General features: G+C 37.9%; 1 protein-coding gene across 1 annotated transcript; it reads left to right on the top strand.

The window, feature by feature from the left end:
- Window positions 1-5,874: 5,874 nt before the first annotated feature.
- Window positions 5,875-12,677, top strand: LOC149735840 (uncharacterized). The gene is made up of 7 exons (XM_089878325.1): window positions 5,875-6,121; window positions 6,696-7,603; window positions 9,260-9,464; window positions 10,410-10,740; window positions 11,066-11,171; window positions 11,476-11,623; window positions 11,732-12,677. The coding sequence occupies exons 2-7, from the start codon at window positions 7,286-7,288 to the stop codon at window positions 12,343-12,345; spliced, it is 1,722 nt and encodes a 573-aa protein (XP_089734451.1). The 5' UTR covers window positions 5,875-6,121; window positions 6,696-7,285; the 3' UTR covers window positions 12,346-12,677.
- Window positions 12,678-12,988: the final 311 nt, after the last annotated feature.

The following is a 12,988-nucleotide window of genomic DNA, read 5'->3' as shown; positions in this document are numbered from 1 at the left end:
CAAGTAATAATGCAATACAGAATTTTTATCTCCAAAATAAATGGTGTTTAAGAAACAAATAAAATTATTTTTCCTAAAATTCCTTTGTCAATATTGTTTGCTCAGAGCCCTATTTAAACTGTATATATTTATGCAGCCCAGGTTTTGTAGCGTATAAACTAAAATTAAATTTCCATAGAGTATTAAATTTCCATAGAGTAGGGTAGGAGAAGATAGGAAAACTTTTTATTCTACTTTATCGTTCCGTTGGGTAGTAAACAAAGAACATTTAAAAAAAAATAAAATCTTAAATGTTCTTTGTTTACTACCAAATGGAACAAGAAAATTTAATAAAAAATTCTCGTATCTTCGGCCACCTGACTCTATTTAATGATATTGTGAAACTTTCGTGTGGTATATCCGTGTGTCGTGGCTTGCCGTCATAAACAGATCAAAGTTGTTTTTGGAATACACCTTGGAATATGTTGCATTCGGTATATCATTTTTTCTTCCTATGCACATTAATTATTTACGGCCATAAAAATAATATTACATGCCTATAACATATCGTATTTCTATGTGATATCACTATGGCATCTGGCACGTGCTTCGTGCAAAAGGCGGCTGTATATAGGCAGCTATATTTGAACCGAGGCCCTAACTGTTTAATCAATCACTTGGAAATTTCACCGATGTCCAGATATCGTTTTTTAGTTTGTTGTTTTTGCCTAAACGCAACGTCGGGCGTCTTTGTACTTGAGCGTGAAATAGCAGGCGCTGTCATATACTTTGCATTACCGAGAAAACGACTTATATTGTTCGAAAATACTAATGGGTTGTTCAAATTGTCAACCATAGGAAAATCTATATACCCACAAAGTTACATATGCGATCACTCGTTATCGGGAACGAGGTGTATAAAAATGAAACACTCGTGTAATAACGACTGTTTTTGCCCGCCACGCGACGATAAAAGTGTTAACTTGTAAACGGGCACTCGGCGTGTGGAACATTTTGCGACTGGTAAGTCAAAATACGTATTTTAAAGTCAAGTTTCATGTGCGACCAGCACGGTAACAAATAATTAACGCATCTAAAACTAAAAGCCACTACATAGGCGCACTGCATTGCAAAAATGAGAGAGATATATGTATAGTAGGTCCAAAATATAATAAACGTCCAAATATCCTGATCGCGTTTTAAACAAATAAAAACGGTCTATGGGAGTTGTAAGCGTACGGTTTATAATTCTTTAAATGTTATTTGTTTACTATCAAATTGGACAAGAAAATAGAATAAAAAAGGTGTCCCATATTTCCCCTTCCTATTAAAACAGTATTTCACATGTATACTATCATAAGAAACACTTTGAAAGTTAGACAGTCAAAGCAGTACTGTTATCTATTACACCGATAATAAAAGAGTTTTTGAAAAATTAGATACACACTATATTAGGTTATATAATTATACGTGAGGTCACAGCAAATTCTGAATGATTAAAAATTATCGATTGGATTCGCTATTTTACATCTGAATTTTAAATAAACCTGGAAGGTACCGCATTATAACAAGCTCTATACAGTTTCCCGACTACACGAAATATTAAATAGCTCTTGCATAATTGATCTGGCTATTCAAGGCTTAATATTAATTGTATGCTATCATTTTGCGTGTGCCTAGCCGCTCGCGCCGGTTCAATTAAAATTTTCATTCGAGCGAGATAAGATAAAATCTTTCCGAGACCCGTTGCCCCCACAATGTAAGAGACCTGTTTTGAAAATATATTTTGTTAGCCCTTACAACACGGCGCCCATAGAGAGACCGGTCAATAATTAATGATCATATGCCAAGTGCCTGCGATGAATAAGGCCAGGAGTGACATGCGGATTCACGTTTATTCTACTTCTCTCCGACCCCTATCCACTTTTCGCGCGTCAAATCTAGATAATTGTCCTTGCACCGTTGTCCTATCACCGCTAAAAGCTCTAAATAACCCACACGGACACCCAATGTGTGGATAAGCGAAATGAATACATCGGACCGGGAATTTTATCGCAGCGGTTCCGGCTGTGTAAATACAAAGCGAATTAATTCCTTTTTTACAAGGGCATATTTACTTGTATATTCATCATTTGTTTATGCAATGTCATATGCAGTAGTTTGAGTTGAGATGAGTGTTTTTATTCCCTGTTTTCATGCTCTTTTATCATCCCATTTGCTAGCAAACATATTTGTAGAGTATTTGTACAACTATAAAACAATATTCTCACAACTCTAAAATAGCGTCTTTAATTGTCTAAATCACGGCCAGGAAATATCGGATTTAGGTGCTAAAGATATCCCATCTTACCCCACACTACTATATTTGTTCACCATTTTCGAGGGAAAACGCGACAATGTGGTAACCGTTTCATCTTTATAGGAGCATGATGCATTGGCGCCTCAATCCATTTATTTCGAGCGACCCCTCGACGTTATGTCTCGCGTATTATAAATCGTCGTGTCAGTTTCACCAATTCAACTTTTCACCCCGTCACGCTCGATTTGACGCGTTAGGAATGCCAGTCACGTGACAAGGGAGACAAACACGCCCCAGGTGTGCAGTATGGGGATACAAACGAATCAAGTCCACGAGATTTCGCCCATTCATCAAAATCCGAGTTTCCGAAAGCGCTTTTCATTCACTGAGCCGTGACCGATGTTACTTCACAAAAACACAACATGTATTTTCTCTTCTATAGTACGATAATGGAGAACTTATAGTAGTATGGGGTGAGATGGATACCGTTAGCACATATTATCCAAGATTTCGTAATCGTGTTTTAAAAAGTAACAAATAACACCCTTTTTATAGTCGTGATGATACGATTATTTTCGAACATGTTCTTTACTACAAAACGGGAAGATACCTTATTTAAGCAAAATTAATCAGAAACAAAGCGCGACAAATACAGCCGAAGTTAATACAGCCCATGTACAAAACACATTTATCATTTAAATACCAAAACTAAAAAAAATGAAAACTGTTCTATATATAGCAATGTTATGAAATAGCGACACTTCTATTGTGTGTGATATATTAGCTGACCGAGGTTCAAGGGTATTAACTCAACCGACATATTCAAATAAACAAATCCCCGCTTCCGGATTTGAACCCATAACCTTCTAACCTTGTGCTTGGAGTCACCAAAATTACATAAAATAAACGTGCTCTAGCCTATATTGTCTATAGATGTATGGTAGACAAAACGTATATATAGTATTGTAGGGTAAGATGGGACACCTTTAGCACATAATATTCAAATATCCTGATCGTGTTTTAAACAATTAACAACGGTCTATGGGAGTTGTGAGGATACAGTTATAAAATTCTTTAATTTTTCTTTGCGTTTACTACCAAACGGGACGAGAAAATGGAATAATAAGGTGTCCCATCTTCCCAATCCCACTGTATACATACTGTCTACGGTAAACTTAATATGAGAAGGTGGGAAACCTTCCTATTTACGAATTCCTAGTAAAACGATGTCAACTCGAGTTGGAATAAAGATATCGTTATGCTGGTGGCGCGATGTGCTGATTGTAAAATTGATTAATTTTAATTCCTTTTTTTAAATGCGGTAAAATAAGTACAAGCGTTGAGTTGTAATCTTCAATGCCAAGTTTGCCACTTACAACATTTTAGAGCCACTGCTTTAGCACAAATATATGTAACATATAGTGGGGTGGGGGGAGATGGGGCACCTTTTCGTTTAGTTTTCCCTTTCTATTTGGTTAAACAAAAAACATTCAATAAATTATAAAATCATATCTTTACGACTTCCAAAGACCGTTGTTAATTGTTTAAACACGATCCGGCTATTTGGATATTATGTGTTAAAGGTGTCCCATCTTCCCCCACCCTACTATATCATATACAACCAACATTCATAGGTTGTTAGGTTAGAGCGACATAAGGTGTTGAAAAAGGCGGATTTATACTTTTAGTTGATAATATGACTAAACAACTTAGATCTACTAACAAAGCGTTTTGATTATAGTTATAAACTATGACCCACAATTGTTACAAAAATGAAATAAAATAAAATTGAACCTGATGTTTCATTGAATAAACCTGTTTCTTACAATGTAATCAGTGCGATACAGTAACCACGAAGTATTAATTCAAGCTCAATCTTAAGGTCGTGACCTCATTATATGTAATACGTAGCATAAGAAGTCTGAAAATAGTTTCCTCTACTTGAATTCTTCGTATAGTAAACGTTTAAATAGAACTTGCGTTGGTGGAACGGCAGATGCAGACGCGTCAGTTAGAGACAAAGTATGTGACGTCAATCGCCCACTGTCGTACTTGGCCGTTAATTCTTCGCAAATTGGACAATTAGAAACTACCTTCGTAACAATGCCACGCGCCGCGTGTCGAATCAGGCATAGTAGAAATAACGTCATAGGTTTTACTGTTATTAAGTACCACCGTCCGTCTGTAGTGGTTTTCAAACCGCTTATTATAAGACCGCTACGTCAGATTAGGGTACCAAACACTGTACACAAAATATTACAAAGCGTTTGTTAGTTTATACAACAAGACACGACCAACACGTAATAAAATTGTAAACAAAGAATATTTTAAAACTGCTTTGTTGGTACAATACATATAGATATGAATAACACTTATACTTTATTTATTTTATACCTATAAATTTATGTTTTATTTATGTCTTCAAACACAGTACCGAAGATCCCAATTAATCAAACTAACAAAGAAGTAGCAAAACGACAATCGTTATATAGTACTGTGGGGGAAAATGGACACGTTTAACACATAATATATCATATTCTCTGATCGTGCTTTTTACATCAGCGCCCTTTTAGTGTCACGGCGATACGGGTATATAATCCTGTGAATATTCTTTGTTTACGACCAAATGGGACAAAAAACGAGAATGAAAACGTGTACCATCGTATTCTAACGTATACTATTTTAATTAAAACTTGGCTATTAAGCTCAATGGTATTTCGCGTAAGGAAAATGCTGGAGAGGTAACGAAAATCTAATTATTCAAACTAAAGCAACGAAGGGAAATAAAATAACAGCAAAGCCAGCTCTCATAACATGCTATGGATGAAACCTAATTGAGCGACAATATTTATTGAAAGTGCCAAGCCCAAATATAACGTTTACTGTATAAGAGAAATGCTTCATTTACAGCTGATTCGGATTTACACAGATTTTGAAATAGTGATGCCCAGTCATTGGGCTATGAATACGAAAACCCATATGTGTGTGGTCACTGGTCACCCACTTTTGAGTCACAGGGGTTTTACACGAGAATACTCATCATGCGGTTGCTGGGTGGTCTGTGTCAAACTTAGTAACTCGATACATTAGAAGGGTAGGGGCTTAATATATCAGATTTGCTTTACTTTTATTATAAAGTAAAGACATAAGTTTAATGTTATTAATTATTTATGCCATCGGTTACAGTACGAAAGGTCATGTTTAATTAACATATGGCGAAAAGGTGGAAATTATCAGCAAAACGAGGAGATAAACATATATTTGAAAAGGGATTATGCGATAGTCAGGTCTGGTATTAGTCTGTCATATGTATCAACCTAAATGAACTTATATAAACATTTGAACTGTTTAGTATTTCGGTAGCAAATGTATCATTGCTCGGAGATGGGAGACCTTTAGCCCATGATATCCAAATATCCTGATTGTGTTTTAAACAACTACCAACGGTCTTTGAAAGTCGTGATACGGTTTTTCAATTCTTTGAATATTGTTTACTACCAAATGAGAGGAGAAAATAGAATGAAAAGATGTCCCATCCTCCCCCAACCTACTGTATGTGTTTTGCAGCAATGCGTTATCGTTTAAAACGATCTAGTTAGGTGTTTCTGTGCAAAGGTGTTTTCGTTTATGTCAGAACGAGGCGCTACATGATCAAAGCTGAGACGACGGTCGCTAGCAACAAAGTGAGAGAAATTAGAACGAAATTATCGCCGGCTTTGATTCGAGTCAAAAGTGAAAAGGAAATCGTGGCCGACCTATATTGTTACCATTCTCAAACGGAGGGGTGTCTAGGGGTCAAGGGGTCAGAAAAGTCGGCTCTTTCATCATAGCAGGTGTTAACAGGTGACCCTTGGATTCTTTTACTATTTTGTTGACAAACCAACCCGAGAGTGGATACAGTAACCGTCACCAGCACCAAGCATTATAGAAACCCATATACCGCCACAGTAAAAGCTAATCTAAAAATCTAACTTCGGTTATGCTTCGCCGGAGAGTTAAAATCATCATTATAGTAGGGTGGAGGAAGATGGGACACCTTTGGCACATAATATCCGAATATCCTGACCGCGTTTTACACAATTAACTGCGGTATATGGGAGTCGTAGGAATTCCGTTTTATAATTATTTGCATGTTCTTTGTTTGCTACTAAATTGGACGACAAAATGTAGTCAAAAGGTGTCTAATCTTCCCCTACCCTACTATACGACTTGTGGCATAGTTATAAAGTTATTCCGTTTCATTTCTTGGCGTTAACCCGACGATCAGTAATTAACGATATTCTTCATAAATAAATAATGCGAGAACTGCAACAGAACTAGGGAAGTTACTTAAGCGAGCATGTGATTAGAAATTGCCACTGAAGCACTTTAAAATGCCGCCAAAACACATACACCTTCATGACACATTGTTTTACAGAATCTCAATTTAAAACCCGTCGACAATTATCGGATTTCCGCCGCAGAGTCACAGGAAGTTGTTTTGCTTAATAATACTTGTTTTAGATAAGCTGTTATGTTGCTTAATGAATAACAATAATGTTTACGTTGGTTGTTGTGGTAATGTACATTGTAACTTCCACAAACCTCTCAGAGGGCAAACACATTAAGCAAACTGACTTTGCCAAGTACTTCGGGAAGTCACTGATAAGCGGACAATACGAAGCGATCACAGGGAATTGTCGCACGCCAGAATGTAAACAAAAACATCGCCTGTGCACCGCGCGATCGAAGACACACAGCGCTGACTAATTGACCAACACAAAAGCGAGGAAAGAAAAAAAAGCGAAAACGAGAACGGGATATTAATTGTACACGATTGTGACGTAAATTCGAGGCATTTTTTCTTACGAAATCGAGCGGTTTAAATACCTCGCGTCTTTATTAGGTACAATCATATTGCCTTGATACCTTGCTTAGAACAGTGAATACATATAAATCGTATTAAAAGCTTTAGAGTGTTAAACCAAAGAGTTACAGAAATTATAGCAAACAGTTCGTTTAACTGGCATGGCAACCGACAGAGGAATTGAAATGAATGAAACAGCTCGACACATGAGAGGACCTGCTTACAGTACAGCTATGATGGCAAACTCGACCGGGCATAATAATTACCCCGGCCTGGCCCAGGCGGTCTCAAACCCCGCAGCGGCGGCTTTATTTCTTCGGGCCTCCGACAAATACCCAAGAACGCCTAAGTGCGCAAGATGCCGCAACCATGGAGTTGTGAGTGCGTTGAAAGGACATAAGAGATACTGCCGATGGAAAGATTGCTTGTGCCCGAAATGTACTCTGATCGCTGAACGACAACGAGTCATGGCAGCCCAGGTGAGAATATGAATTTGGTTAATACGAAATATTATGGTTAAGCGCTACGAAATCGACAAAAAAGTTAACGAATTATAAAAAAAACAACTATATAACCGTATCATCACGACTCCTATAGACCGTTGGTAATTGCTTAAAACATGATCAGGATATTTGGACTTTATGTGCTAATGTTGGTGTCCCGTCTTCCCCCACCCTACTATAATTCGTCTAAAATGGCATAATCAGTCTCTTATTCAAACAGAATCGATGAAAAATAGCCTTTTTTCCTTTTAAAACATTTATTATCATTAAGTTAAAATATAAAAAACTAGTGAAAACATGCTGATGTAAAATAAAGTCAATAAAGGCGTTAAAACTGCGGCAAACGTCAAGCTAATGTGTAAAAAAGCGTATATACATTGTCTTATATAACTCTTTCAGATTTTCCATAGAACAAAATTTATAAAATATGTTTTACATAAATTAAATATTAAATCAAATAAATAAACAAATTATTAACGTAATTTTTAACAAAATATAATGTAATTTTCAAGTTCAAAAGACAAATTAATTGGTCAATAAAACCCTTTGTCACGGTCGCGATTTTCGTCGCATTGAATACGTTTAAAAAGGCGTCAAACACGATAAAGATTATCCGTATTAACGCATCAGGTCAATTTGTATTCACGAGGGCCCTCTTTGTTTACCGATAATCGTTATTTGCGTTTCGAGCGAGGAATCCACGGCTTGAAAACAATGTCGAGGTGCAAAGGAAATGTTAACATGCACGTCTCCCTACACACGCGTCACCCCCGCAGGCTTTGCTGGTCGACAGTTTATAATACATAGTGCCGTCTTTTGTCACCGGCGTGAGAAAAGTGATCGTAAAATTACGGTGTAATTTCTTACTGTGGTTTATTAGACGGACTGGGGGTGTTTGTTTAAATCTTATAAGACGGTTTTTCGTTTCAGGAGAAATTTAAAACGTTTAACACTATGTTGCTGGTTATGACTGTCTTAACTGTTAATCTTAAAATGCAAAAACAAAATGCCCAACTACATTGCACAAGAACTAACTAAAAGACATCACCCAAACGAAACACCTATTTTACCCTTTTAAAGTTTCGATATAAATACAGTACATTAGTGTTGCGCATTACGGAAATGTTGACCAATAACTACGGATCGTCTCTGTATCTATTTGGGTCGGAAAAACAAAATGGCCGTTATGAGTGCAGAGCCCTTAGAGTCGTAGTAGTATAGTAAGTAACTTGAAGAATTAAACTCGGTTGCTTATCTGAAAACTATGCAAACCGTTTTAAACGCAGTATACAAGTATAGATAAACATATTTTAAATATTGTCGTATAGTTTAGATTTTTTTTGCAACTTGTAAAATGCGCCGTGTTCGTAAATGTAAGAATTACGATTAATGTTTTAATACAAACGCGACAGCATACATGCATGATACGATTTTTACCTTAAACGTTTCGGTTTAAAAAATAAAACGTTTGCTGATTTTAGAAGTTAAATTAATTTACATTCAACCCGCGTAAAAGGTATGGACAGCACCCGTGTTAAAAACGACTGTCGTTTTCCGGCTACGCGAAGTACATACATTCATTGAATTGTATTCAGTAAAATTACTCGTATTAAAGGATATCCATATTAACAGGTTGCCCTTCGACGACAACAAGCACAAGAGGAAAACGAAACCCGTGAATTAAGGCTGTTGTACGGTGCTACACAAGGTCTTGCACAGATGGAGCAACAACATATGTCTCAGATGGTGGTTTCTAACTCGAGAGATAATTCGCCAAATAACCGACAGTCGCCACCATCGACAACATACATTAGCAACGAAAAGACATCGCCGACAGGTAAATTGAGTTACACACCTGGGATTTGAACCCAGTATGTTGTGTCTTTTTTAACCTTAGCGGGTTAAGACGTTAGTTTGCATACAATTTGCAAATGTTCATTTTTTTTATTTATTTACTGTTTAAAATGTGGGTAACCAAAAATCTTTTTTGACTGATTTTATGTATAAGAAAAGCCTTTAAACTTTGAGTTGTTTTAGCAAAAATCTTGCTTTGGTCACTTAAGTACGTTACCGGCTGATCAATGGGCTTCGTACGCAAGCAAACCCGCTCTTTTAACTTGCACATTAACATTCCGTTCTGACCATTGCCCCACGACCCAACTTAGAGCAAAAAGTGTCGGTAACACGCGTGTCGTCAGCTTATAGGAACCGCTCAATTAAAGAACGAAATTGTTCTAGTTTCAAGCATTTGATATGTAAAGTGTACGATGGGTGTCACTTAGGCTTACTATTACCACTGTTGAACAATGCTGGGTCGTGAGATAAAACGAAGAACGGTTGATCATTGTTATAATGTCGCGTGTGTGGCCTCGGTAATTTTATGGCGACTTAAACTGCTTTCTGTGAGGATTATCGCCGATTACGATAGAATCGTTAAACGCCAGCTTTTGGCACCGTTGTAGGGATTATCCTTATAACCAGGATCCCCACACGTAGCTTCGCATTTTTGTCACTAGATTTACAAAATGTAGGCTACAGTTTAAACCGTAACAGGATGTTTGAATGCAGCTGGTCATTTTTTGCTGACGTAAATTCGTATTTAAAATCTGCAGGTATGACGTCAATGAAAATGACGATCAACTAATTACCAATGCACTGTACCATACATCATATATTGTTATGTTAGTTGTATCGATTGTTATGTTCAATCAGTCTACAAGATAATACAATCGATTGCTTTATTTTACGTATATGTTTAAATTCATGCGTCATAATGTTGCAGGTGCAAAACGCGCGCGGCTAGAGTTGTATAATCCGAACACCGGCGAGCAGCACTCCCCTGCTCAGGACATGGCGTCTTCTCCAGTTGAGTTTCGGCCATCCAACAGTTCATCTCCGTTAGAATGCACCGCACAAATTACAGAATCCAATGACGGAAAGTTAATCTCGCCTGCTTCGTTGGAAAATCGCTCCGAAACCGTTTCCGGCAGCGATTCGCCAAAAGCCGAAACCCGGAATGCTGAAATTCCGCAAACAAAACCAGATTCGTCTGATGAGAACTTGTTAAACCAAGCAACAACAGAACCGATGAAACCAGAAGGCCATTTAACAAGGTAAATGCTCTATCATATCAAAATAATATAGCAGGGCGGCTTATCCATTACCAGTAAAGCCCTCGAGAAAGCAACAGGTTTCAACGTATATGATGGGTTCCATGCGGTAGCACCCTGGGTGTTTGGTAATGGGACAATTCTGGCCAAAATCTTAACCCAATGGTGTGCCACGCGGTATCACCTCACCTACATAGAATACAATAAAATATATTCCATGTATCTTTGATAATTGCTGTAGTTATGGTGTTAAGTCCGTACCAAAATACTTCATTTATACAGAATAGAATTGTCCTTGTCTAATATTAAACATGTTCTTATTTTCCAGATCCAACTTAGTAATGTTGTGCCGAGTGTTCCCGCAAAAGAATCCATCCGAGCTGGAAACGATTCTCCGCCTTTGTAATGGAGATGTTGTAAAAGCAATTGAAAAGGTGAGAATTTAAATATAAGCTTGATGTAATATGGCAGGAGCAGGTGTATGAAGCATCTGGTGTGTCTGACGTATCTACCATAGGATATAAGACAGGGCAGCAGTATACAGATTGCATATAATATTTAGAAGAAAATCATGTTAATCCTCGACGGTGGAAATGAGATATACAAATAATGGATTACACTAGACCTTTCCGGTGCATGAAAACAATTATAAACCAGGAAATGCTGTGAAAGCTATACATAAACACTATTATATAGACATCATTAGATTCGAGACTTTAACATTTAAATTTTTTACAGACTCTCAACAACGAAGAGAATCAAACAAAACCTAGACAACGCAAGAGATCTCGCATGAGTTCGTCCCCGATCGAAGTCTACACTTCCGTATCTTCTGCAAGTCCACCGAGTCTCCCAGTTTCACGACTTCTTCAATACACTCCACCAGGTAAATAAATGAATAAATGTAATTTATATCGTAGCCTGACAAACCAACGGCGGTCATTATAACACGAGTGTTCTGACCAATGTTTCAACTTTTCCCTTTATTCTCCAGGCAATAGGTCGGACAGCCCATCATCAAGCGTTGGTTGCGACAGCTCAACACCCCCTACACCAGGAACTACATCCCAAACCGGACCTGCCCCTTTCCACTTTCAATCGTCCACCCCGAGCCACCCTTTTAAATCGGCCTTCCATCCGATGTCAAGCGAAGTCGTACACGCTACAAGCACCCAAAGCGCTCTAGCTGCCGCTAACTTTACCGGCGCCTTCAACGTCGCTTCAAGACCCCGAAACGTACACAACATGTCCGCTGCTCAGCCCTCGCCTGCTGGGCATTTCCCTGTTAACAACTTCAACCTTAACCCATTCGCAGCGTACAATACGCAGAGCCAGCATCCTGCAACTCGTGGCATGGCTGCATTTGGGATGTCGCCCTACGTGGCGTCTAGTTTTATGCCAAGCCTTGCGGCCGCCGCCGCGGCCGGGTTTCGAAGCCATCCCGTCGTACAAGGCCTTGCAAAGGACTACACATTCAGTGGCTTTATGCGTGGCATGAGTGCCATGGCTTACAACAAAGATAAGCTACGTTACAGCAATGGAGTCCCGAGCAGTTATAGATTCGATTCGTCCGCTTCAGAGGCCTCATCATGCTCAAGTGACAAGTAGAAAGTTTTAAACATAAACTAACAAACTGTTTGCTAAAAAAACTGTTTGCCAATTGGAGCTCCTGTATTTAGTTTGAATTGTATACATCTCATTTGAATGGCGAAGCTGCTTTTACAAATTGATTATTTTTTAACAGAGCCAATGCATTCAAACTGCCTACTATAGTAGAACCTGACGTTTTAACATGACGAATTTGTAGGTTAAACATAACGTTGATTTGTACCAACCACATTTTTTCATTTTATTTATGTATAACTGTCATTACATTCATTTTGCACGCCGTGAGTTTTTTCTTAGTATATATGTACTAAAATAAACAAAACACTTCAAAATTTGTTGCTGATGTTCTGCTTCTAAACATAGGCAGTAAATTAATCTAGCAAATTAGGATTTTACAAGATTTGTAAAACGGACATTAAAAGATAGAGATCTATTATGTTTACATAACGTGCTACGTTTTACAAGCTTGGCAAAGTCAGCGTTATCAGTAATCTGCATCGGTGGAAAACGATCGCCGTTGTGCGTATCGTGTGCGGCTAATTAGCAATCTGTATATTAGACAGTACATAACATAATATTGGTGCGAGGCTTGCCCGCCGTAACGACGCCGCGCAAAACATGGATTACATGACAATGCTTCTTC

Source organism: Ciona robusta, chromosome 5 (genome assembly GCF_009617815.1).
Source record: "Ciona robusta chromosome 5, ASM961781v2".
In the NCBI taxonomy this organism is placed as follows: Eukaryota; Metazoa; Chordata; class Ascidiacea; order Phlebobranchia; family Cionidae; genus Ciona; species Ciona robusta.
Note: the sequence above shows the minus strand (reverse complement) of the source record. Positions and strands in the feature narration are given on the sequence as shown.

Excerpts from the sequence above, each read along its gene's own strand:
- LOC149735840 (XM_089878325.1), top strand. The coding sequence starts at position 7,286 with ATGGCAACCGACAGAGGAATTGAAATGAATGAAACAGCTCGACACATG. Across the intron at positions 9,465-10,409 it reads CGAAAAGACATCGCCGACAG|GTGCAAAACGCGCGCGGCTA; the intron begins GTAAATTGAGTT and ends ATAATGTTGCAG. Across the intron at positions 11,624-11,731 it reads TCTTCAATACACTCCACCAG|GCAATAGGTCGGACAGCCCA; the intron begins GTAAATAAATGA and ends TTTATTCTCCAG.